Here is a 25,244-nt window from a genome sequence, read left to right on the forward strand (position 1 = left end):
TATCAATCCAGCTATTCATGATGTCAGAGAAGTCTTATCATTCAATGAATGCGATACAGATATAAGAACACACCAAAATTTGCCCACATATCAACAAGAGTTCTTCCACCAATGTCTATACAGATTGAACAATGGTAAACATACTGCTCCTGTAAATTACCCAATAAACACAATGTATGTATGTCCAGATTTTATCATGCCTCCCTTTTCCAATATGCAAGAAGTTCATCTCATCATACTAAGGAGAAACGTAAATACAGAAAATCACTCTGCACCCTGTAGTAAAGATATTACACCATTCTACACATGTCATCTTAATCCAGTATTCATTCCATAGGCCACTCTCTTCCCATTCACCATAAATGATATCAACAAAGCCAAATATTCTTTCCTATACAATCTTTTAAATACACAGGTGTAATAAATCAAAATTAAAATAAAAGATCCGTATAGAAATGAACAGCATGTGAATTATCCCAGCACAATGAGCATGACTAAAGGAGACTACCAAGAGAGCATCTTGAATGAATTGTGCCTTACCATTCCACTTCTGTTATTTACATTTGAAAAAGAACAAGGATATAAAAACTAATCGTGAGCATTTGAAGCTTTCAATGAAGAGAGAGAGAGAGAGAGAGAAAACAAAACACAGTGAAAGAGCAGCAGTAAATCAAGAATATTAAGACACTAAAACATATGTCACACCATTACTGGTGGCCAAAGGAAAAAAATGACTGGTTCTAATACACACACTGGAATAATATCCTTGCACGTGTCTCACATAATTTTGTACAAGACAACTATTTTTCACTGATGTCTTAATAGACTAGAAAACAGTCTTGCATGTCTCTCCTTTTGAGATATCAGAGGACACTTGATAGCATCACATTAAATATGATCTAATAATGGCATAGTCTCACAGTCCACTTATTGTAGTGTTATATCAATCATGCAACCATCATTCATCAATTGGTATATTCCTTTAAGAGTGTTCTCTAGAATTTTATTGACTGTGGTGACAAAAAGTTCTAAATTCTGGTCAGTGAAACAGCAAAATGACAAATCATATATTTTGAAGTGCTCTAGATCAGAATGGACAATATCTGGTCACAGAGAATATAAAAAAGATGAAGGTCAGCAGAGGGAAATGTTGACTGCTCAGAAGCAAAAGAGCTTAACTCCACAGGCACTGTGCAGTTTTTACATCCTTCTGGCTCAGAACTAATAGCATGGTAATGGCTGATTCCTATTACTCAATAACCTTTATTATGTGAACAGCTTCCACCCTAAATTTGACTTTCCAAACATCAGCTCACATTTGACTTGCACCCACCTTCTGAGCAGTCTGGTTCCATAAAATCCCTGGTACAGTCACACTGATAGCCCTCCCAGCTGGCTCGACACACCCCATCATTCTGACAAGGGGAAGGGAAACAGAAGCCTTCCCTTCGGCACCCTGGAGTCGCCGGTGGAGGGTCACTCCTAGCAATAAAGGGTGTGGCTGTCTGCAACTCCACCTCCTGTCCATTGATTGAGAGCTCTCTGATGCAGCCAACAAAACTACAAGGATAGGTGCAAAAGATTAGCACACTTTACCTGCATTCTTTCTGCATCACTATTATGGAAAGGAAAGCCTATATCATAGATGGGTATGTGTAAAGGATCCCTTAGTACTGCATGCAATGAATATTTACTAGTTGATACGAGTCATAGATTGACTTTAGTCCACATTTTATGACTAGCAGCCTAAAATGGACAGGACAGTAGGAAACAAATCAAGCAAGCTTCACAAATAAACATGCTCTTCATGATTGGTTTTAAAACATGTGTCTCATAGAGGAATCAGGAACAACAATGCACAAAATAAACCAAATATTGCATGAATTTTATACTAACTTAATTAACATATAAGACACACTCTAAAAATGTGCTAAAAAATTAAATGTACTTCAACCTTAATGTGCACTTTGAAAACAAAAGAATCATGTTTTAGAGAAGTACAAGAAGATTACCATATAACATACAACACAGGACATAATATTGGATGGAATGATGCCACAATACTAGCTTCTGACAGAAATTGTTGCCCAAGAAAAGTGAAAGAGTACATCTGGATCAAGAGAATCAAGTCCACACTCAATGGGGATTCTGGACGCAATTTATCACCAATTGTCAGTCCACTGATCAAGAAACAAGCAGGTAGTGCTAGACAAGCGGTGTAACTACCTGGCCCGAAGAAGTCCACAGGAGTGGACAAAAGCTAGCTAGCAAACTACTAAAGGTTGGTAGAAACATAAATCTCCTACTGTAACATACAACTTGAAAAAAAAAAAAAAACTTTACATGCACAGCAAATAATACAACTAGAATTTAGAAAATCACTGCAGCTAGGGAAAACCTACACCAGTATTAATATCTCTTTGCTTTCTGCATACAGAGGGCCAGTCTTACCTAGCTGTGGTAGGCAACGAGTCCTGGAGGGAAATGAAAGCTGATGCAGTGCTGAGTCTTCCAAACAAGATAGGCATCTCAAGATCCAATGATGGAGGTGCTAGGATAGTACCTGAACTACTCTCACTGGACTCTGTGTCTGTCACTGGTGCAGAAACAGGAGATTACAAACATTTCAGTGGCACACAATGAATAAGCACATTGACACACAAACCTACTGTCTACAAGATGTATTGTAGTCATCTATTGAGCCATGTATGAAGAAATCAGCTTTGAGTGTACTAAAGATGCAGTCAGTACAGTACAGATGATGTATAACAATGAAAGTATCTAAATGTCTTGAAGGAACTGAACCCTGCACTTCTGCGCATGAAAGTCAACATACTGTAAAATGAGGAATGTTCGTGTGCATTTTGATTTCGTGAGCGTCAAGATTCACGAAATTAAAATGCATGGGAAAATTCTTGTCTACATTACATACATTGAACGCCAGTGGCAATTCCCAACAATTTCATGCCACAAAAAAGGCCGTCGGCTCCAATTCGCGAAAAGTTCAAGCTGCAAATATATTATGTTCTACAGTATAAGGTTAATGTTTTATCATTTGGAGACACATTTGCTATTCCTGATGTTATTCAAAACACATTTCATAACAACAAAGTCTTGAACACTGATATTTGCATCTTATCAAGATCCAATCGGTCAATCTTACAACAGTGAAAAAAATGGATCACTGGAGTGTAAGATTGTTTAGTCTACTGGTCCATGTTTCAAACCATGAATGACTGATACATACCATCAATCATAAGCTGCAAACTTTCCAGTACAGAGAGCTCCATGGTGAACCAGTTTCCATTACTGACTGGTGCTGTGATCTCAGTGGACAGCACCCTCCCTGGCTTCAGCAAGTTGACCAAGATAGACTCATTGCCAGCCTGAGAAATGGACAGACCTGATGTCTGGAGGAAAGAAACCCAGGATGAAAGGAGAGGAGATGAGAAGAATGGGTCAGGGAACAGGGATGGACATTTATGAACACAAGAATATAGTTTAACAAGAAAAGATAACAATGTAGTAAGACACATAACATCTTCAAATATGCGTTCCATTTGAAAATCACAAACCACAATCATGTAGCATGTGAAAATGTTCACGCTGATAAATTGTGTTCATGCTGCACTCATGGTAACTACTGTATAAGCTATTATTTTCACGTACAGATATTTCCGCAAACTCGGAGGTCACAGACATATTGTGAGCTCTTGTTTTTGCAACTTGACACCGACGCTTTATCAAATGCATCGTAATCCTAGCGCATGGCGACATTTTCGTGTTGTTAAATTCGCGATCTACCTGTGATTCACGAAAATTAAACCCTGGCAAAAATAACAGCTTATACAGTACTACATTCTAAGAAAAATACAGAATATCACTTTTGCTTCAATTTCAGAGGCATATTGGAATTTACCAAGAATATTGGACATAAATGACTTGAAGGCAAAGACAAATGAACTCAACCTTGTCACCTACCATGTACAGAATGAGACCTTGGTCAACACTTCCTGCTGTGAATGAAAACTTGATCCTACTAACAACCTGTCCCGCTGCAATGCCTCCAGCTCCTGCCCCAAAGTGTAAGAACTGGTCTGCATTAAAGCTGGCGAGGGTCTGGACCTCACAGTGAGTCCCCGAGAAGCCAAGAGCACACGAACACTTGTAGGACACCCACAGGTCCATGCATGTTGCTCCATTCTGACAGGGGGACGCTCGACAGGGGGAAGAAATGAGGCACCCTGGGCTGGGGCCGGTAGCATTGCTGTTTGCAGCCCCGGCAGTGACAGAGGGGTCTAGGGTAGGAGGACTGAGGCTCTGGACTTGACTGTTGACAGTGAAATCCTACAGAACAGAAAAGTCAATCATTTATTCATTACTCATTTCACCAGGCATTCTTGGCTGTCAGTTAGGTAGCATGATTGACGATTTATTGTATGTTATGGGATAGATCATGAAACTATTATCACAAGACATCAGTGATAAATGACATTCAAGCACAGCAAGAGCGAAGAGCAAAGACCAAAACAACAACAACAACAATGACAACAACAACAACAACAACAACAGAACAAAACAAGAGCTGCAAGTGCACAAAGAATTCATAGTAACAAAGGAAGACGTAGCCATACTCCTGACATACCTGAATGCATCCAATGAAGTTATCAACAGTCTTCAGCTTGGAGATGATGTAGGGTGAGGCAGCAGGCCCGATACCACCAACATAGAGGTCCTCATTCAGCTCCATTGGACCTCCTGCTGACACAGAGGGCGCCACACTGCTAGAACACGGTGCTGCAGCACAGTTTCCCTCATCGACTGTCACAGTGAGTGCCGTGCCATTGAGAGTGATGGTAACTTTATGTGTTGAGCCATCGTTGAGGGCGCTACTCAAAGATGTCATTAACGACTCGCTGCCAACATTCATGGTAGTCACCAGAGACCCATCAGAAATCTCCACAGCAAGGTGGTCAGTGTATCCATTGGACTGAAGCTATCAAACACAAAATGATCAAGCCATTCTTACAAACTGTATCACTGTGACTGGCTACCTAGATGCAACAGTTTTCTAGCATTAACAGGAATACAAAGGGCTTATTTCAAACTTGCTCTTAGAAGTACACTGTAAAAATGTACACTTGCTTGCTGGCTTGTATTCTGTGAATTTCGATGCCATGACTGCAATCTTGATTTGAAATGCATTACAATGATTAAAATATACACAGGTCTGTATCCTTAAGAAGAGCTATTTTTGTAGATTATTTACAGAATTACAAGTTCAGTATGTCAAATACTTGGTGTGATTCTGGCTGATGAATACTCACTACCTAAATTTTGAGCAATTTCAATTAAAGTGAGTACAGATGTTATACTACTGCGCAATATGATTTTATTTCACAACTATATAATGCATACTACAGATATGTCACTATTATTAGGAAGGATTTGATGGAACTATAAATATTGTTTTCAGTAAGTTATCTGTGATATGTACAATCACTGCCACACTTTCTGCATAACTACAAGAACAACTTACAGATCAAATTTACTATACCCTTATGTGTAATGAATGAATAGTTTTTAAGATTTACAGAAGTATGATAGTAGCCACTATAAGAAGATTCCCCCACCCCCATGACACACTTACTCCCTCATTGTAGAACAAGACACCGGATGGCAGAGTGGTCACAAAGGTCATCTCCACGGAGACCGCGTCAGCTATCTGACGTCGTACACGGCCACCACCACCGGTGGGAGTGGTAAGCTGACTCAGAGGGGGAAGCCTGATGTAGCCCAACCCATTGAAGCTGGCCTGGCTGACGGTACCACAAAGGGTACCGGAGGTCCCCGGGGCACATATGCACTCATACATGTTTATCTCTGGCTCAAGGCAGGTGGCACCATTCAGACAGGGATTGGAGGCACATTCTTGGATGTCAGTTTCACAGCTGGCTCCTATATGGACAAGAACAAAAGAGAGAATTGCTTTAATTGATGAAAATGAGATAACAGGCTGACCGTTGTCCTACCTTCCTATACATCTACTAAATACACTAACTGCAATGTTATAAAACTTGTAAAATCTAAAAAAAAGTTCTCACCATTCCCACACAAATTTTTAATTAAAGAAAGAATAATCTCCACACATATCCATCTCCTGCTCCACTCAAGTGTCCAATTTTCAACATTATATAAAAGACAGAGTTAATGCTAAATTCTCACCTTCATACCCTGGGTCACAGCTACAGTTGTAGAATGAGATGAAGTCGTTACATTGACCGGAAGCACAAGGGTTCGAGGAACACTCGTTGGTTTCCTGCTCACAAAGAACACCTGGATATAATGGAAAACAATGTCATTTTCATTTCCGTGTGTAAGGAGGCAGTTACAAAAGAAATTTATAAATTACTTTTGCCACTGTGCTTCTTACTGATGTTTTCAGTCATCCAGTGTTAATCTTTTATGGATCTTGAACTTAAACTACCTTTGACAGAAAAAAAATATATTAGCAATGTAACAAACAAAGAAGACATGAAAAAGGCAAGTGGAGGAGGAGGTTGGGAGAGTTTGTTAGAGGAAAGAGGATGTCCAAAATCAGGCGAGGTGGTGAGAAGGTGTGAAAGCAGTTGCTGTGACAGTGAGGTAAATCAAGCACATTTGGGACAAATCTGGTTCTATACTCAAAAGAAATATGGTGTAGAAGTAGTTTATATGGTCTGTTGCAGTTACCGTTACCACACACTTTGTCAGGTGTATTACCTTCATATCCAGCAGTACAGTTGCATTCAAAGCCATTGGTAAGATCCTGACAGGTAGCTCCATTAAGGCAAGGGTCCGATTGACACTCATCAATATCAATACCGCATAGGACACCTGAAAAATGTAGAAACAGTTTCCTTCTGTCAAAATTCAAATGTGTGGTGTTCTTATATCTATGCAAGGCACATTTTGTTTCTGACATTTGATAAAACAATATACACATTTGAAATACATTATTGTAACTTGATGCACTGGAAACTTACGTGTTTTAGACTATACTTATTTGCAGGAGAGGCTACATTAAATCTCAGATGCAGTAATGTTATTCCAGTACAAAACCAATCATCTCTATTCAGAGTGGCAAGTACTGTATATGCCAAATATTTTGCAAGGTTTTGATTTTCACAAATTTCGCGAGTCAGGTGCTATTCACAAATTTAAAGACACATGAAAATATTGACTCTGATCAAGACATGAATGTGACGTGCACGCATACATTTCTTCAATCAGTGCTGTACTCCACGATCACAAATTTAACCACTTGTGAAATTATTGGGAAGTCCCGATACGCAAAAAATTAGGCTTGCTAAATATATGGCATGTACAGTACTTTGACAAGACTAATGAAAATGTACAACACCCATATGAAGAAAGAAAAGGTTTATCTTTTTGACACTAGAGAGTGAAAATATGAATCAGCCATTTTCCTTGTGAATAAGCTCCTTCTCTCATTAATAGACATACCATTCTACAGGCAGTTCTCCACAGGAGCACCCTAATACAGCTTTTCATAAGTCAAGAGACAGTTCAGAATTGGTGCAGAGAACACGTACAAGAACATACCTTCAAAACCCGCAGCACACGCACACGAAAAGGAATTGATGCCGTTGAAACAGGTGGCGCCATTAGCACAAGGGTTGGAAGAGCATTCGTCCAGCTCTGTCTGACAGTTGGTCCCATTGAAGCCAGGGAGACAGGAACACACGTACTCATCGATGAGGTCAGTGCAGGTGGCATTGTTTTGGCACGGTGAGCTGTCACACTCATTAATCTCAGTCTCACACACACCACCTGATATGGGAAGAAAAGACCAATCAAGTTGTGTGATTCGTCATTACATCACCATTATTGCCGTCTATGTCGTGACTAAGCATTATCATGGATAATACTGTCACATTAGATGACTGGATGAGCATCTGTCCTCGTAACATACTCATGGATCCAATATGAGTTTTAGGATTTTGACATCAATACCATTCCCAACTACAAATCATACATCATGCCTATGAATGATGTCGACGATAAAATGACAAAGAGTTGGTGTTACTTGACTGGAGATGTTTTAAAGGTAGCACATACGGATACATGTCATTGAAGAATAAAATGCAAAACATACCGTACAATCTGAATGATGCAAAACAAGCTGCCTATGTAGTTAGATATTGCCGAACTGAAACTTTTAAGATCAATGCACTGAGCAAAACCAACACATGTAATTACTTTACCATTTAATGTACTGGTACAGGGTATGTCATGTATTTCCAGTACCAAAATATTTAGTACCATGCCAATGAAACATTCCAAACAGGAATTACAACTACTACAACAACAACTTGACAATTTACATTCATCATTCTTTTGTGTAAACATACTTAGGCCAGTTGAAATTAAAGGACAAGTTCACCTTCATAGACATGTGGGTTTAGTGAATGCAGCAATATTAGCAGAACACATCAGTGAAAGTTTGAGGAAAATCAGACAATTCGTTCAAAAGTTATGAATTTTTGAAGTTTCTGCTGTCATGGCTGGATGAAAAGACTACTAAGACTTGTGATGTCACATGTGTACCACGATATAAAGAAAGCATAAAGAAAATTCAACATATTTTCACTTTTCTCGCATAACAAAAGAACACTCGACTTCTCTCCTTCGGAAGGCAGGGGGAATAATATTACCCTTAACATATGTCAGTAACAAGTCGAAGAAATGTGCACTTTATTTAAAAAGTAAAGTTTTGTGAAACTCTCTTTTTATTTTCCTTATATCGTTGTACGCATGTGACATCATACACTGAAGTAGTCTTCTCATCCAGCAGTGACTGCGCAGATACTTAAACAAGAGACCCGAGGGTCTAGCGCTCACCTGAGTATCGCAAGTTCACCTTTCACGCAGTCACTAATCTAAATTATTCACAGCTCTACCAAAATTTGACCAGGCATTCTCAAGTAGAAGATGAAAATGTACAATAAGGGCCCAATTTTTTTAAGATTCCTTAATTATTGGGGATTGGGGCCCCCTGGGGCCCTCTGGGTGGGGCATGGTGCCCATTTTGATTAATTTAGATCCTGACCCCCTAGGGATGCTACCTGCCAAGTTTGACGAAAATCCATCATGAGGTTTTCAGGAAGAAGATGAAAATGTACAATTCAGGCCCCCATTTGGACCTTCCCAACCACCCCCACCCCTATCCCCAAGAGGGGCACCCCTGGATCTCCTATGAACAAACTCAAAACTACAGTCATTAATGTACTCACTCATAGTATTATCTTAGCTCTATAACTTCTGATTCTAGAGAAGATTTTTAAAGATTCCTTCATTTTGGGGGCTTGGGCCCCCTTTGGGGGCCCCTGGGTGGGGTATGGTGCCCATTTTAACAAATTGAGATCCTAACCCCTTAGGGATGCTACCTGCCAAGTTTGGTGAAAATGGGTCATGGGGTTCTAAAGAAGAAGATAAAAATGTACAATTTAAGCCCCATTTTAGGACCCCTCCTCACCCCCTCCCCTGGGTCCCAAGGGGGGCACCCCTGATTCTGCCATGAACAAACTTGAAACTACAGTCATTAATGTACTAACTCATAGTATTAACTTAGCTCCATCACTTCTGGTTCTAGAGAAGAACATTTTTAAAGATTCCTTAATTTGGGGGGGGGGGGGGGTTTGCCCCCCTAGAGGCCCCCTCGGTGGGGCATGGTGCCCATTTTAACAAATTGAGTTCCTAACCCCCTAGGGATGCTACCTGCCAAGTTTGGTGAAAATGGGTCATGGGGTTTTCAAGAAGAAGATGAAAATGTACAATTTAGGCCCATTAGAACCCCTCCCCACCCCCTCCCCTGGGTCCCAAGGGGGGCACCCCTGATCCTGCCATGAACAAACTTGAAACTACAGTCATCAATGTACTAACTCATAGTATCAACTTAGCTCTATCACTTCTGGTTCTAGAGAAGAAGATTTTTACAGATTCCTTAATTTTGGGGGTTTGGGCCCCCCTGGGGGCCCCCTGGGTGGGGCATGGTGCCCATTTTAAGAAATTGAGTTCCTAACCCTCTAGGGATGCTACCTGCCAAGTTTGATGAAAATCGGTCCTGGGGTTTTCAAGAAGAAGATGAAAATGTAAAAAGTTTACGCACGACGCACGACGCACGACGCACGACGCACGACGGACGCCGGACGAAGGGCGATCGCAATAGCTCACTTGAGCCTTTGGCTCAGGTGAGCTAAAAATTCATAACTTTTGAACGGATTGTCCGATTTTCCCCAAGCTTTCACTGATGTGTTCTACTAATATAGTTGCCTTCAGTCAATCCACATGTACTGGTATATGAAGGTGGACTTGTCCTTTACTTGTATATCATAACCACAGTTAGTAACAGGCATGAGTCTAAATAACGTGAGTTGTTTAAACTCTTACCCTCATATCCAGGCAGGCAGGAGCAGTAGAATCCTTGCACCAAATCATGGCAACTTCCTCCATTCAGACAGGGTTGTGGGTCACACTCATTAATCTCCATCTCACAGAAGTCCCCCTCAAAGCCGGCCACACACCGACACAGCGGCAACGCTCCCGACTGCTCCACACACTCGCCCCCATTCTGACATATTGGGGGCACAGTACTGCACTCAAAGACATCATTCTGGCAGTGGTTGCCGCTCCAGTACTGGTTGCAGATGCAGTCATAGGACCCCCGGTGGTTGTTGCACACACCTCCATTGAGGCAGGGTGAAGTCACACACTCATTGACGTCCACTGAACAGAGCTGGCCAGTCCAGGCGGATGGACAGATACACTCAAAGCCTGTATCCAGAGGGCAGTAATGTCAGGTAGTTATTCAGGAGTTAGAAAAATATAAATCAGCCAATATAAAAACTGAAACAGTAAGAAATATCCTCTACATAATTGCTTATCAACCTCTTTTAACCAGATGCCCACTTTGGTTGAGGACAGTTAAATTGAACACAAATCTTTGTCATATTATTTTGGGGTGACGTTGCAGACCATCTGCGAGAGTTTCACAGACCACCAGTGGGCCACAGCCTACTAGTTGAGAATAGCAGCTTTATATCATAAAAGTTCCAGTTTTAATGTTAACATCAATGTCTTGTCAGAACACTCCTGTATCCATGATTATATTCTAGTATTTCTGTATTTTCACCCAGTTGTTCATTATTAACTCTACTTCAAGTCTCAAAAAGTTTAGAGCACTATGCAGCTTTGACATACATACTTGAGGATGGGGAGAAAACAAACACTTCACATATTGCAGGGCGGAAAAAAAAAACACATTGCATTTCTTAAATAACTTTATACATTTTGTCATTTAAGTTTCCAAAGAATAAACTCAGCAATTATCATTTCCCCATATTTTCATTTCTTACCTGTGGATGTTTTGAGACAGGTAGCTCCATTCAGGCATGGGTCTGAAGAACAGGCCACATAGACTTCCTGACAGAAATGACCTACGAACCCAGGCAGACACTGGCAGGAGAAACCAGCCGTCCCATCGGTATACTCAACGCATGTTCCATTATTCTGACATGGGTCTGACAGGCAGTCATAGATATCACCTTCACAGCGGGAACCTGGAAAGACATACAAGTTGAATTTCATGTTGACATCTTTCATGAAATTGAATAACTGACTGATTGACTACTTTAATGTCCACAATGAAAATTCTTCGAACATTGGATATTACAACAAAATAAACAGACATACAAATTTAAAAGAGTAAAATGACATACAAACTGCACAATTGACAGCCACAACAATGTAATTCTTTTCTTTCCCATTCATCTACAATGTACTACATTATTTCAAGCTTAGAGTGCTATCAGGTGACATAATATTCCTAACTGTCACATGATACTAGTAGTTGGTCTTTTCACCTGTAAAGCCGGGGGCACAGGTGCAAGTGAAGTCCAGGCCGTTACTAGGGAAACGCTGACAGGTGGCGCCATGGAAACAGGGCTGGGGGTCACAAACATCCGTGTCAATTTGGCAGTTGACACCACTGTAACCTTGGGCACAGGTGCAGTCATAGCGGAATAAACCATCCACACAGGTTGCTCCATTCAGGCAGGGGTTGCTGGCACAGCTGTCTATTGGGAACTGGCACTGAGGACCTTCATATCCTTCAGGACACACACACCTGGTATGGGCAGAGGAATCAAGATCAATATCTGGTCTGTAGAACATCACATGTTTTTAACATGAGCATAACACTTGTACAGTAAAAGACATCAACAAATCCTTAATTGAATACCCATGACACATTTTAATCCTTCTAGCAGTGAATTGAGTCATGACATTGTTATATGAAAATCACCTACTGTAAAAGTGGATATTTTCACGCGACTAATTTTTCGCGCTCAGCCCGGTAAGAAGAGTTTCGCATGTTTTTAATTCCAGGGACATCAACTAATAAAAGATATGCCAAGCAAAAATATTTGCGTGCTTTTATTTTCACGCTAGTTTCTGGTTGCGCGTGATGCAAAAAAATTTCAACACCGTGAAAATTTTCACTTTTACAGTATGGATAACATAAACATGTTTCTGAATAAATGTATGGCTGTACAGAACCCTATCAAATCATGGTATAAGTTTGCAGAAAAACTCTTAAGCTCTTAAGATATTACTTTCAGTAGTAAGAGAAGATTTGCCACATCCGCTAATTCAGCAGTCTTACTTTCCTGTAATCTATGAAATGAGTCATGTCACAAATCTTTAAAACTCAGGGAAGGGAGAATGCTGTAACTAGAACTAAATGATACTGATGCAATTAATAAGTACCCATACTTACTGAAAACTGTTGATTCCATCGATGCAGATTTGGAAGTACTCGCATACATTATGGAGGGTACATTCATTAATGTTGACCTCACAGTTGACGCCCTCAAAACCAGGTATACACAGACACTGATACGTGTTGGGCATAGGCTGGCTGCAGTAACCTCCATTCTGACACGGCTGACTGGCACACTCATCTATGTCCGTTTGGCAGTTGACACCCTCAAACCCTACAACAAAAGAACATAAAAACATCAACAATCAATGTCCATCATTTCTCTTGAACATCTCCTAATGCCCATTATTATTTCTGTTAAAAAACTGGGTCAGCCATCATCAAATATGTATGCTTTTAAATTCACCAATCTATTTGCTCTAATTCAAATTTCATATCCAAAGCTGTCAAGCTGGATACATGCAAATTCAGACTATTCATGTAGACAGAATTCAAAGTTCGATTGTGAGTTTATGACATAATTTCCAGCCTGAAAATAATTCTTGTCATGTTGTATAATGAGTACATATCACATAACAGTCATATCCATTATACCAAAGTTTTGTCTGGTTGATGTGGAGTTCTACATAGCACTATCATATCAAAGGGGATGGAAAGGAAGTGAATGTTATATTCAAACACCTTGCCTTATGGCCAGTAAATGGGGCAACACTGTAATTGTAACAAGATGCACTTCTTCTTCTTCTTTTTTTTTTCTAATCCCATGATAACGTGTTTTTAATTACATTAATGCCATTACAACATTTCGCATCTATTTATTAATGCCAAAGTCACATCATTATCAGAAAAGTAGGAAGAGATTCACTTACCTGGCTGACAAGTGCAGTTATAGCTGTTGATAAGGTCCAGACACACACCATTATTGAGGCATGGGTCTGACTGACATTCATTGATCTCCTCCATACAGTTTGTTCCTATGAATCCTGGTTGACAGTAACATGTGTAGCCACCTGCATCACACATGAGAGTACATAAATGATTACTTAGATCAATCACAAAACACAGTACTTGAGTAGAAAAGATTTTCCTCAGGGCTGGATGTAAAGGACAAAAGCAAAGGCATAGGTGCAGATGCAGGAAAACATAATGACAATATCAGTGAAGTGACTTACAAATTAAAATGGAGCTGGATTATTTGAACAGGACAATCTTATTCAAATGAATATTTAATGTCATGTGTCAAACACTACATCATGCCTAAAGAAAAACCATCTGAAATAACAAATGTCAAAGGACTATCGTGAATAATAGCACAAAATCATCACAACTTCAAAATGAAAAAAAAAAAAAATTGTGACAAAATTGTTAAAATGTACAGACATTTGATATCATTCTTATATGTTGAGCACTAGATATTGGTAATTACATATGATAGGATTACAGACTCTGCTCTTACTCTTATATCATGACATTATGCAATCTTTGAAAATCCTTTCAGTCTAGTCAACAGTATTCCACTGTATGCTATCTTTGAATAAGAAGTCATGTAGTAATGGACTAGGAGAGGAAAGGCAAACTGAACTGGGTGAATCTTAACAAATGAGGTAACTGGCAAAGTCTTACCAGATGGCTGTTCTAGGCAGACTGAGTTTGGTCCACAGGGATTGAAGTTACACTGTCTCACCAGGGCCTGGCACTGAGTACCCACAAAGTCTGCTCCACAGCGACAAGAATAGGAGTTTGGTCCATCCACACATTCACCGCCAAAGTAGCAAGGGTTGCTGGCGCATTCATTGATGTCGATGTCACATTTCTCTCCTTCAAAACCTGAAAAGGCAACAAATTCAAATATTTATCAAAGTCTTTTTACAAACAAGCTGCACAACACAATCAATATATCCTACAGTGTGCTACACAAAGTGCACAATGGCAATGCCTAATATACGTGAAACATACACCTTAAATGTTAGCTTATTACTTAGATTTTAAAACATGCATGCTCTTTCTGCACAGCATTCATGTGACAAAGATCAATATTAGGAGACATGTTTGCTCCAAATAACTTGCTCAAATATAAGACTTTAGATTTGAAAAGTGGGTTTTGTTTAATGTCTAAATTTGTTTCGAGAAGAGCTTGAGTGAAACATTTATGATCATTCAGACAGACAACTTACAGACAGTACATGTATGTTGGACATAAACTTGTGATGCTTAACACAAAGCACAGAGAAGGAAATTCCTACACAGGCACTGTGCATACTAGCAAAGCCTGCATGTTTACAGTTCATCAGTTTATCATATGATTCTCAGCAAGATAGAGATTGACCACAAAAGTTGAAGAATAGAGTATCAGAAAGTATCCTACCTGGTTTACAGGTGCATTTAAATCCACCAAAGGTGTTGTTGCACAGTAGCGTTTGCGTTGGATGACATCCCCCATTTTCTTGCAGACACTCATTCACATCCGATTCACAGCGCTCTCCGGTGAAGTTCGGTGGACAGTCGCAGGAGAACGCTCCCGGTAAGTCATTACACTGGCCCCCAAAGGCACAAGGCGTAGAGAGACACTCATTCATATCTGTCTCACACAACAATCCACTGAATCCCTGGGCGCACACACAAGTGTGTGAGTTGATTCCATCGATGCAGGTAGCATCATTTTGGCACTGGTTGTTGGTCAGGCACTCATCAATGTCTATCTCACAGCGTATTCCCTCAAAGCCTGGGGGACATTCACACTCGAACCGGTCAAAGAAGTCAACGCAAGTTGCTCCATTGTTGCATGGCTGCGAGGCACACTCATCCAGCTCTTGTGAGCACAGCTCTCCGGTGTATCCAGAAAGACAATCACAAGCAAATCCGTTGGCAAAATCTCGGCATACCGCCCCGTTCAGACAGGGATCGGAGAGACATTCATTGATCTCTGTCTGACAGAGAGTTCCTGTGTATCCTTGAGCACAACGACAGGAAAACCGGTTGGCTCCATCCAAACAGGTAGCACCATTAAGACAGGGTGAGCTAGCGCACTCATCGATATTCCCCTCACAGTTGACACCTTCAAACCCTTGTGGACATTCACACGTGTAGAATCCTACCAGGTCATTGCAGGTGGCTCCGTTCCGACAAGGGTTCGACTCACATTCATTCCTCTCCACTTGACAGTTGACCCCAGACCAGATGGGAGGACACTCACATCGATAGCCATTGACCTCATCCACACACGTACCAGAGTTCAGACATGGAGCCGACACACAGTCATCAATGTTCACCTCACACAGCTGACCAGTAAACCTGAATGGTCAAACAAAGATAAACAAAAGGCATTTACTTCCCCTGAATGATGACAAAGAAATGCTACAAACTAGAATTGTTAATTTAGAATTTTTAGAAATGTGGTCAGAGCCACAAGAATTAAGGTGCTACTCCTCTACCATCATCATAACGATTATGATTATTTGCTCCCCTCCCCCCCCCCCCCCCATGACCTTGGCTGTCAATCATGTGATTGTGAAGAAAATCAGCACACACTTTGCCCAATACAAAATCTTTTAGAATGAATCATTGCATTTTCCGAAACATTGTTGTTTCTCTAAATTACGCTAATTATGCTACCTTATGCATAATAGGTTTTGTGCATCAGATTTTAAGCTCTAAATCTCTAAATAAAGGTAAGCTAATTTTTCTTTAACTATTCTTTGTAGAATTATTAATGAATTTACCTGAAGAAACTGCGGTATAAATCTGAATTTCTTATGCATTCCTTTGTTGTTGTTGTTTTTATTTCTTACGTATTTCTTTGCTGTTTTAACTTTTTTTCATCATTTCTTAATAGTTGATGATGACCAAAAGAGATGTTATCAGAGAAAAACCAGGAAAATAGATTCATCTTGTAAAACCCATATACATTTTACACACAAAATCAATTGGAAAGTGCCATTTTCGGTGACACTGGTCATGAAAATGTGCTATATCTCAGCAAGTGTACCCTGATACCTCTGGTGCAAAGGACCTCAAAATGTGTGTAAGATATTAAAGATAAAAATCATAAAATTTCAGCAAAAAAAAATGTTTGTGTTTAAAAATCATTGCAAAAAAAGAATGTTGGGGCCTTATTTAGCCACCCTACAGAGGGTTAAGTAATATCTGTAACAAATAAGAAGAAAAAAAAAAGCACTTATACCGTGCCAAGTAATAGTTACTATCAAGTCCAATCTAAAAACACTTCAGATGCAAGACTACTTTATACACACCTGTGACTGACACAAGGGAGGTACAAACTCTAGTACATGGCCCATTTAACAAGAAACCTAAAAATAAACAAACTTTCAACACCCTGCCAAGAGGTATACTCATCAATGGTACAGAAATGTAGATCCAGAGAGAAACGCATCAGTGACAAGCACTGTAGAGTCTTTATCTGCTTAATGGAACATGATGTACAGGGCCACGCCAAAAGCTCTTGGCACTCCACACTATAAAAACCCGGAGTCCCTAAATAGCAGCCAGATGTCAGCAGCCTGTCACTCCACACAGTGTCATCTCTCTCTCACAGGTCTCTGGTCTCTAGGGAAGTCTCCAGGGCAGAGAACTGGTCATGCTTGGCTTCCATTAGTTACTGATGGAGTTTAGTGATAGCTCCAATGAGGCAGCACATGTTTGTTCTACTTTCATATCCATTTAGTTTTCCTCATCATCTCTTCGACACCCATTCTCCCCCACTTTTGTATTTACACTGGGTAGTCTATGTCATGCAGTGAATATCATAACATGCTTACATTTTGTTCATAATGGATTCAAAATATATAAAGCAATAGAAACATTGGCTCAAGTCAAAGACACATCTCTAATATCCAGCTCAAAACTTCAGACAGAGAAAAGAATGTTCTGCTCTAATTCATAATTCAGAGAAAAAAAGTGTTGTATTACCTTCATTAAACTAATTTACTTATTTTGTCTTATCTACTTTTATATATGCCTATATATTTTTTTCTTCATGCCTACATATCGACTAAAATTTGGAGAAAATGGACAGCAGTATTGATTAATAATATTCAGGGACCATTCTCAGATGTGACATCTATTCCACATTTTCCTCACTACTTAAATAATGTGATTAATAGATTGAACATTGGCAACCCTGCACACTTCATCAAAGAAAGGGACTCTCCTTGGTCACAGACAGACATTTCTCTTTCTCGCTCTGTGGCTTATGATATTTTCATAAAGAAATGTTCATCTGTACAGGTAACTGTCATTACTTGTCCAAAGCTAGCTCTTCTACTACCCAGAATATAACTCTATGTGATCATAACTTTACATTTGAAGACCGAGCAGTGAAAAGTATGACTAGCTTCCCTGAATTTCATCCAACTTTAGTTGAGTGTGAAATGGATAGATATATCTTTAAGTTCACTACATGATGCACAGTGGTTGGTATTTTGTACAAATATTGTGTTAGTACCATGAATTAAAGGTTGCAATACACTGTGAAGCAAAGTATATTCGCAGCATGAAATTTTCATGAATTGGAGTCAACGGTCCTTTTTGTGGCATGCCACTGGAATTCAGTGCATATAGTGTGATTTAAACAAGAACTTTCGTGTGCATTTTAATTTTGAGAATCTTGGTTCTCATGAAATTAGCTAAGTTAAAATACATGTGATTTTTTTATTTTATTTTACAGTAACTACTGCATAGGTCTCCTTAGTAAACTACCATGGTTTTCTGCCAGTAAGAGTTTGTATGATATGAGTTTGGTGGATGATGACCTCACCCAGGGATGCACTGACAGGTGTAGCTAAGGAAGGCATCCACACAGGTGGCTCCATTCTGGCACGGCCCTGAGGCGCACTCGTCCACCTCTTGGGTGCAGTTCTGGCCCTCCCAGCCAGGGGCACAGAGACAGGTGTAAGTGTTGGTGCCATGGAAACAGCTGGCTCCGTTACGACAGAACCCAAGCAAGCACTCATTGACGTCCTCCTCACACAGCAAGCCTTGCCAACCAGGGAGGCATTCACACCGGAATCCATTGACCAAGTCTTCACACTGCCCATTCACACAGGGGCCTGAGGCACACTCATCGATGTTACGCCCACATCGTCTCCCTGATGAACAGAGAGAGGGAGAATCAAAATGAGGGATTGCAGGTTAACAAATGATACAATCAGGTATATCTTGAATGTCAACATGGGTCATGAATCCTGTCACTCTAGGCTATTTGGTTAACAGCTTGTTATTTCACTCTCATACCTTCTGCACAAAAGAAATGTGTGCATGTGTGTCGCACGCAAACACACTGCTATAGCTTCTGACCATTCGAGCATTGAGAATTAAGGGTTTCTGGGATGAACACTGAACTAAGACTTTCTATAGCTCAGTCGGTAGAGCACCAGGCTAGCAATCCAGAGGTCTCTGGTTCGAATCCCTATGGGATCCTATTTTCTTTGCTCATTTTTCCAGTTAAAAAAACAAACAAATAAAGAATAAAATGTTGGTTTCAAGCATACCATGGCCATGACACATTAACCATCTATAGACAGTGTAGATGTACATATTACTGATCAGTCACCAGTGATGTCTATGATTACATTAACATAGTATGTGCACCAAAGAAACTGTTTGGGTACACTGTTTGGTAAATCCATTTTGTTCATGAAATTCTTCTGCCGAGATGTTTTCATCGCAACTGATTGACAAATTGCCCTTCCTCAACGTAAAAAAGCACCGAATTGATCAGTGTTTTAGAAGTAGTAGCCATGATAAAAATCATGGGTGTACATACTCGAGCAGGATTCGAACCTATGACCTCCTGATCAGTTGCAAAATCCATTTTGTGTATGATATTGTACACATTTGCAATGAGCAAACATTTCCTTTTTTCATATCCTGGAGTGAGTGCACTTAGTTACAACATCTCAAAGATTTGAGGAGCCTGTTCATTAAACAATCCAATGTTACTATTTTGACAACATGAGAAGCAATTAATTATGGACTGACAGCAACACTCTACAGTATTTAGTTATGAACCGCCAAGGTCTGGTCAAATTAATGTGTTCCTTGTGACAGAAATTCCAAGACTACTTATTCTGATAACTTGGCACAGTAGTTAGTTTGCCCTGCCAGCTGCCGACGTGTTCCTGTATATATGTGCACCATACTAGTAACTTTCATCAATAACATGATTGGCTCATTTGTCATTTCTACAGGATTGTAATTATTTAAATATGAGGTGCACACATGTGGTGATTTGATCAGAAGTACTGCAGGCAATAAGAGGTTATGCAAAGGTGAACAAGATTTGATAGAAAAAAATTCCTGCTACCAGTGTAAGGCTTACTATAAAAAAAAAGAAACACATTGTGTGCCGTGTTCGCAAGCCTGACTCAGTCGACTGCTTGCCAAGTTTGCACATTTTGCACAACTTGCCCAAACGATGCATCGATTAATCGCCAAATGCAGCAGTACCAGTACAACGAAAGCTTCATCTGCGATTTCATGTCTCACACAGATAATTTGCATTGCAAGGTAATTAAATAGCAGTGTTAAATTGGGGTTTTTCAAGTAATTAATTCTGTCATGGTTGTGTCTGTAAAAGTCATGCCTCCCAAACGTGAACAATAATGTAGCTAATGGCCATTTGCAAAATGAATAAATGAATAAATAGATAGATAGTAATGATAAAAAAATGGTTATCATAGCTTGGTCAGAACATTTACATCACCATAAAACATGAAATCTTCTCTACAATTTTACTTATTGCAAGTCCAGTATAAATATTTCTATTAAAAGTTGCACAACTTTAAAAAACAGAACATTTTCCCAAAAGCGTTCAGGCAATGTGGTCTGAGAATAATGTGGCTCGCAGGGGGTTTACACCATGACACACATGGGGTTAAGAAAGCCATGGAAACACATGATGTAACTTATCACCAATTTTAATCACTTCTAGGGAAAGCAGTGTTGTCATTGGAAGAGGACCTATTGTGCTTTAATCCCCACAAGACTATAGACAGGCAATCTGTCCATCAATCCGAAACTCTGTGATTTTCTAGAGTTGACTCAAGCAGAGAAGCAGGGCGAGGACAAACACCAGGTGCTGATGTATGACTACATCAAAGTAAAGACATCGTCACTGCCCTTTAATGACATGGCTTCTCATCACAAAAAAAGATCAAGCCTTTCCATCACTCCCACACTGAGCAATAACATTTTAATGCGTCAATTATTACCATGGAGACTATCCAAAGTATCACCGTGCTTTATGCCTTGTGTTGCATGCTCTTTAAGAGAATCCTGATATCACTTATCCTTTACTTTTCTCACACCCTGACATACACAGATTATAATCATCTCATGGAAATTCAACTCTCTGAAAGCAAGATACCAAGTCATGTCTTCCCTTGTCTTGGGCATCTCCAACACCACTTTATTAGCAGTATGTGAATGAGTGAATGTAATGTAAGAAAAGAACTTACAGCATCCAGCCAGATTACAATATTACAATTTTGGTGATGTTGTTTTGTTCCACCAATGTACAGAGTAGTTGTTACATTCTGCTTGCAAATAAAAACAAGTACACAATACAAAGTTGCCCAACATGATTCAAAGGGGATTTTTCTTTTAATGCAGGGGGTTTGATAATCAATGAAAGTTGACACATCTCTTTTGTAGCAAGTACGATTACTTCCAAAAATCCAAATATATTATGACCTTCTTAGCATCTGTAGTGGATATCTGCCAACAACCAATATCCTTTTGCTAGTCACTGTATAGGAAGAAAGGCCCTCCTTCCATAGAGCAGTACATAGGAAACATGCAACAGTCATATCTCCTTACCTTGCCAGCCAGGAGCACAGGTGCAGTTGTAAAAGTCAATGTAGTCATGGCAGGTTGCTCCATTATTGCAGGGATTGGAACTGCACTCATCTATGTTAATCTCACACTGTTCCCCGGTAAAACCTAGTAAGATAAATCATGACATTATTAACATACAGGCAATATACAACTGAAAAACAGTTTCCTGTTATATGTTCCTGCAAATGAATCATGTTTTAGAAACCTTTAAGCAGCTACCCCTTAAAATACATAAATACATATGTACAGGTATGTTGTTGTTGTTGTTGTTGTTGTTGTTGTTGTTGTTGTTGTTGTTGTTGTTGTTGTTGTTGTTGTTGTTGTTGTTGTTGTTGTTGTTGTTGTTGTTGTTGTTGTTGTTGTTGTTGTTGTTGTTGTTGTTGTTGTTGTTGTTGTTGTTGTTGTTGGGTTTTTTTTTTTTCCTGGTCAGACTAAAAACACACAGCACTATTGGGTATACTCTTGTGGCTATGATAGTTGTGCCACCATACTCACTCATAACAAAGACAGATCCTAAACATCACAAATTATTTTGCACTGGAACATTCTGATAATAATTTAGAAACTTTCCAATGAGTATTCAATGGAGGGAAAGAAGGATGTTCAGTTGCATGTAAGCAATGTGGGGAGAGAGTTCCTTGATGACTTACCAGGGAGGCAGTTACAGACGTAGCCAGCCAGGATGTCCAGACAATCAGCATTGTTCTGACATGGGTCACTCTCACATTCATTAATCTCATTCTCACATAGCCTTCCTTCAAGACCTTCTGGGCACGTGCAGGTGAAGCCGTCCATAAAGTCATTACAGGTGGCTCCATTAAGGCATTGGTTTGGGAAGCAGAAGTTGGGGATGGAGCAATTCTTGCCTAAAAATGTGTCAACAGATATAAAGGAACAGATGAATGTTGCTGCCTAGACAGAACCAATGTTATACTGTCACAAGCAATAAAACCGTATCAGGGCAATTACCCTGGAAGGACAATTACCCCCCCCCCCCCCCACTAAATACTGGTTAGTGATAAGGTTAGAGTAAATATTAGGGTTAGGATTAGGTTAAGGATTAGGATTAGGGGGTCAGGGGAAGGGACAGGGGAAGAGTCTGGGGTAATTTCTCAGGAAATAATTGCCCTAGACCCAATAAAACATGTGTATGTGAACAACTAAATTACTTAATTTTAATCAATGTTGGGACAATCTTGTAGTGCAGACACACTCCAGCTTAACTACATAAGTCTTTGTAACAAGCATTATTCCGCAACGTGAGATGCTCTCGCCGCGACATTTTACGACTTTTTTCTTTCAAGTATCGCGCAACTTTTGAGACCAAATTTGTCGCTCCAGGGCATACCGTTTTGAAGCCATGCCCCTTTGAAAAAAAATTGTCGACCCAAAAATTGCTCAAAAACATGATTTTATGTACAAATCCAATGTAAATTGTGTCTTTGCAATTAATTGATATAAAAATAAATATTTTTACTTTCAATGGCTGATAATGATTTATTTTAGCCTGATTATGCTTAAAAAAGTTTCTGCGACAAATTTTGACAAAAAAAACACAACAAAAACAAGAAGTGAAAAAACAAAGAAATACATAAAAAATAATTATGAAGCCGAATTTTTGCTTCAATATTGTCATCGAGGATATTGAAAAGAATATGTTCACCAAAAATTAGAAGTCTTGGAGCTTTATTTTTTTATTTATAGGCAAAAAATTATTTTTGCATGAATTAGCATAAATTAATATAAAATACATCAATTAAAATTTGAAAAATCTAACTATACAGTCTTGTAGATTACATTGGCCTCTACCTTAGCGCAAATTTTTGCGAGGATGGCACGATCCTCTACCGAGATCTGAAGGGGGGCCCCAAAAAAGCCCCCCGGGTGGTTTCAAGTCTCTCAAAAACCCGGTGGGATTAGGGTTAAAGGGCTCTATCTCTTCATAATGCTGGGAATCAATGGCAGGATGACACATGCTGACACCATGAGCACAGACACCTTAGAGGGATGTCCCTAAAGTAGAAGTTCAACCCATTGTTATCAGAGATGCATGTGTAGGTTAGATTGAGATTTGTGGCACAGAGTCCTCTGTGACAAGCCTTAGATCTGAGACTTTTTTTTATTGAAGCTTCTCTGTGAGGTATAACTCCATTCAAATATCCATAATCTACCTTCTATATGCAGAAAACAGATGAACAAGGTCAAACATGGTATTGGATAAGAGATTCCTTTGAATCCACACCCACCTGCCATTCTCAACATTTATTCCAGGAAACAACAGTAACAAAGTCTCAATATTCAGAAGCAGTGGGATACAACTGTGACTAAGACTAAACGTACAGCCTACACAACACTGTGGGATGGACAAAATGTAGAGCAAACTCGCACATAAATGTCAATTGAGTGAATGCAGCAAATTAGTAGAACACATCAGCAAAAATTTGAGGAAAATTGGACATTCTGTTGAAAAGTTATGTATTTTTAAAGTATTGGTGCATCAATACCTAGATAAGAAGACTACTACAATTCATGACGGCATGTATATATACAATATCAAGATATAGAGAGAATTAAGAGAAATTTCACTTCTTAATGAAAAGTGCACATTCCCTCAACTTGTTGCTGACATATAAGGGTAATATGATACCCCCTGTTTTCTGAGAGAGGTAAGTCAAGTGCTCTCTAAATATGCTACAAAAGTGAAAATATATTTTGACCTTTCTTTATATTTTCTTATGTCATTTTATATGCATGAAATCACAAAGTGTTGTATAGTCTTCTCATCCAACGACGGCAGAAAAAAACAGTTAAAAAAAATATCAGAACTTTCAACAGATTGCTCCATTTTTCTTAAACTTTTATTGAAGTGTTTTACCAATATTGCTGCATTCCCTCAATTCATTTTTTTTTTTTTTTAATACATTTGAGTTTCATTTTCCTTTTATGGTCTATTCTCTGATTCTAACTTTGATCCCATACTTAACCTGCCTTTCCCACTTTCAACCAGATATATAAAGTCAGACCAAAGACTGCCCTGTTCATTAACCATGCTGTATCATAGATCAGATGGTCAAGTTTCACACATCTGATGACTACTAATCAAATGAGACTCAAATCTGTCATCAATGCTTTCTGGACAGTGATGAAACCATCAGACTTAGTTGGATAATAGACATGTGGCAAAGACTACCAGTGACAGATCCTCCTCCTCCATACTCTAATGCACTCGGGAGTATTCCCCCTACACACTGAGTCACTGCTTTGACAGGAAAATTCAAACCAAACACTGCCTCAGAATTTCAACCATATCTTGCATGAAACTGAACGGAACTTTCATAAATTAATGCTTTTCATGCAGCACCACCAAAGTGCTATATTTATTTGAAGACACTGAGCATCTCTATGGACATGATACAAATGTCATTCTCAATGTTTTTTCAACGTTATCAGGTATCATAAAATTCAAAGTTGGATACACATGTAAGCTTCCAAAACATTAGAGATATGTGTAGCTACTTTTGTTACAAAGATCAGAGATTAGGCTTAATGAGTCAGGCAGCATTAGATAGAATGAAGTGATGATGCTTCTTGCTATTTTCTACCAATCACT

General features: G+C 39.4%; 1 protein-coding gene across 1 annotated transcript in view; it reads right to left on the minus strand.

Moving 5' to 3' along the window:
• Positions 1-25,244, minus strand: part of LOC140240723 (uncharacterized) — a 68,879-nt gene that overhangs the window by 6,339 nt on the left and 37,296 nt on the right. The window contains exons 9-27 of the mRNA XM_072320487.1: positions 22,285-22,500; positions 21,617-21,739; positions 18,555-18,885; positions 15,147-16,072; positions 14,405-14,608; positions 13,651-13,791; positions 12,839-13,055; positions 11,925-12,187; positions 11,418-11,621; positions 10,453-10,836; positions 7,606-7,833; positions 6,763-6,876; positions 6,226-6,336; positions 5,651-5,958; positions 4,646-4,996; positions 3,982-4,347; positions 3,248-3,410; positions 2,452-2,596; positions 1,334-1,560 (exon numbers count right to left, since the gene is read on the minus strand). Of these exons, the coding sequence (XP_072176588.1) occupies positions 1,334-1,560; positions 2,452-2,596; positions 3,248-3,410; positions 3,982-4,347; positions 4,646-4,996; positions 5,651-5,958; positions 6,226-6,336; positions 6,763-6,876; positions 7,606-7,833; positions 10,453-10,836; positions 11,418-11,621; positions 11,925-12,187; positions 12,839-13,055; positions 13,651-13,791; positions 14,405-14,608; positions 15,147-16,072; positions 18,555-18,885; positions 21,617-21,739; positions 22,285-22,500 (5,022 nt within the window). The remainder of the gene's footprint in view (positions 1-1,333; positions 1,561-2,451; positions 2,597-3,247; positions 3,411-3,981; positions 4,348-4,645; positions 4,997-5,650; positions 5,959-6,225; positions 6,337-6,762; positions 6,877-7,605; positions 7,834-10,452; positions 10,837-11,417; positions 11,622-11,924; positions 12,188-12,838; positions 13,056-13,650; positions 13,792-14,404; positions 14,609-15,146; positions 16,073-18,554; positions 18,886-21,616; positions 21,740-22,284; positions 22,501-25,244) is intronic.

The sequence above is a fragment of the Diadema setosum genome, chromosome 17 (assembly GCF_964275005.1).
Source record: "Diadema setosum chromosome 17, eeDiaSeto1, whole genome shotgun sequence".
In the NCBI taxonomy this organism is placed as follows: domain Eukaryota; kingdom Metazoa; phylum Echinodermata; class Echinoidea; order Diadematoida; family Diadematidae; genus Diadema; species Diadema setosum.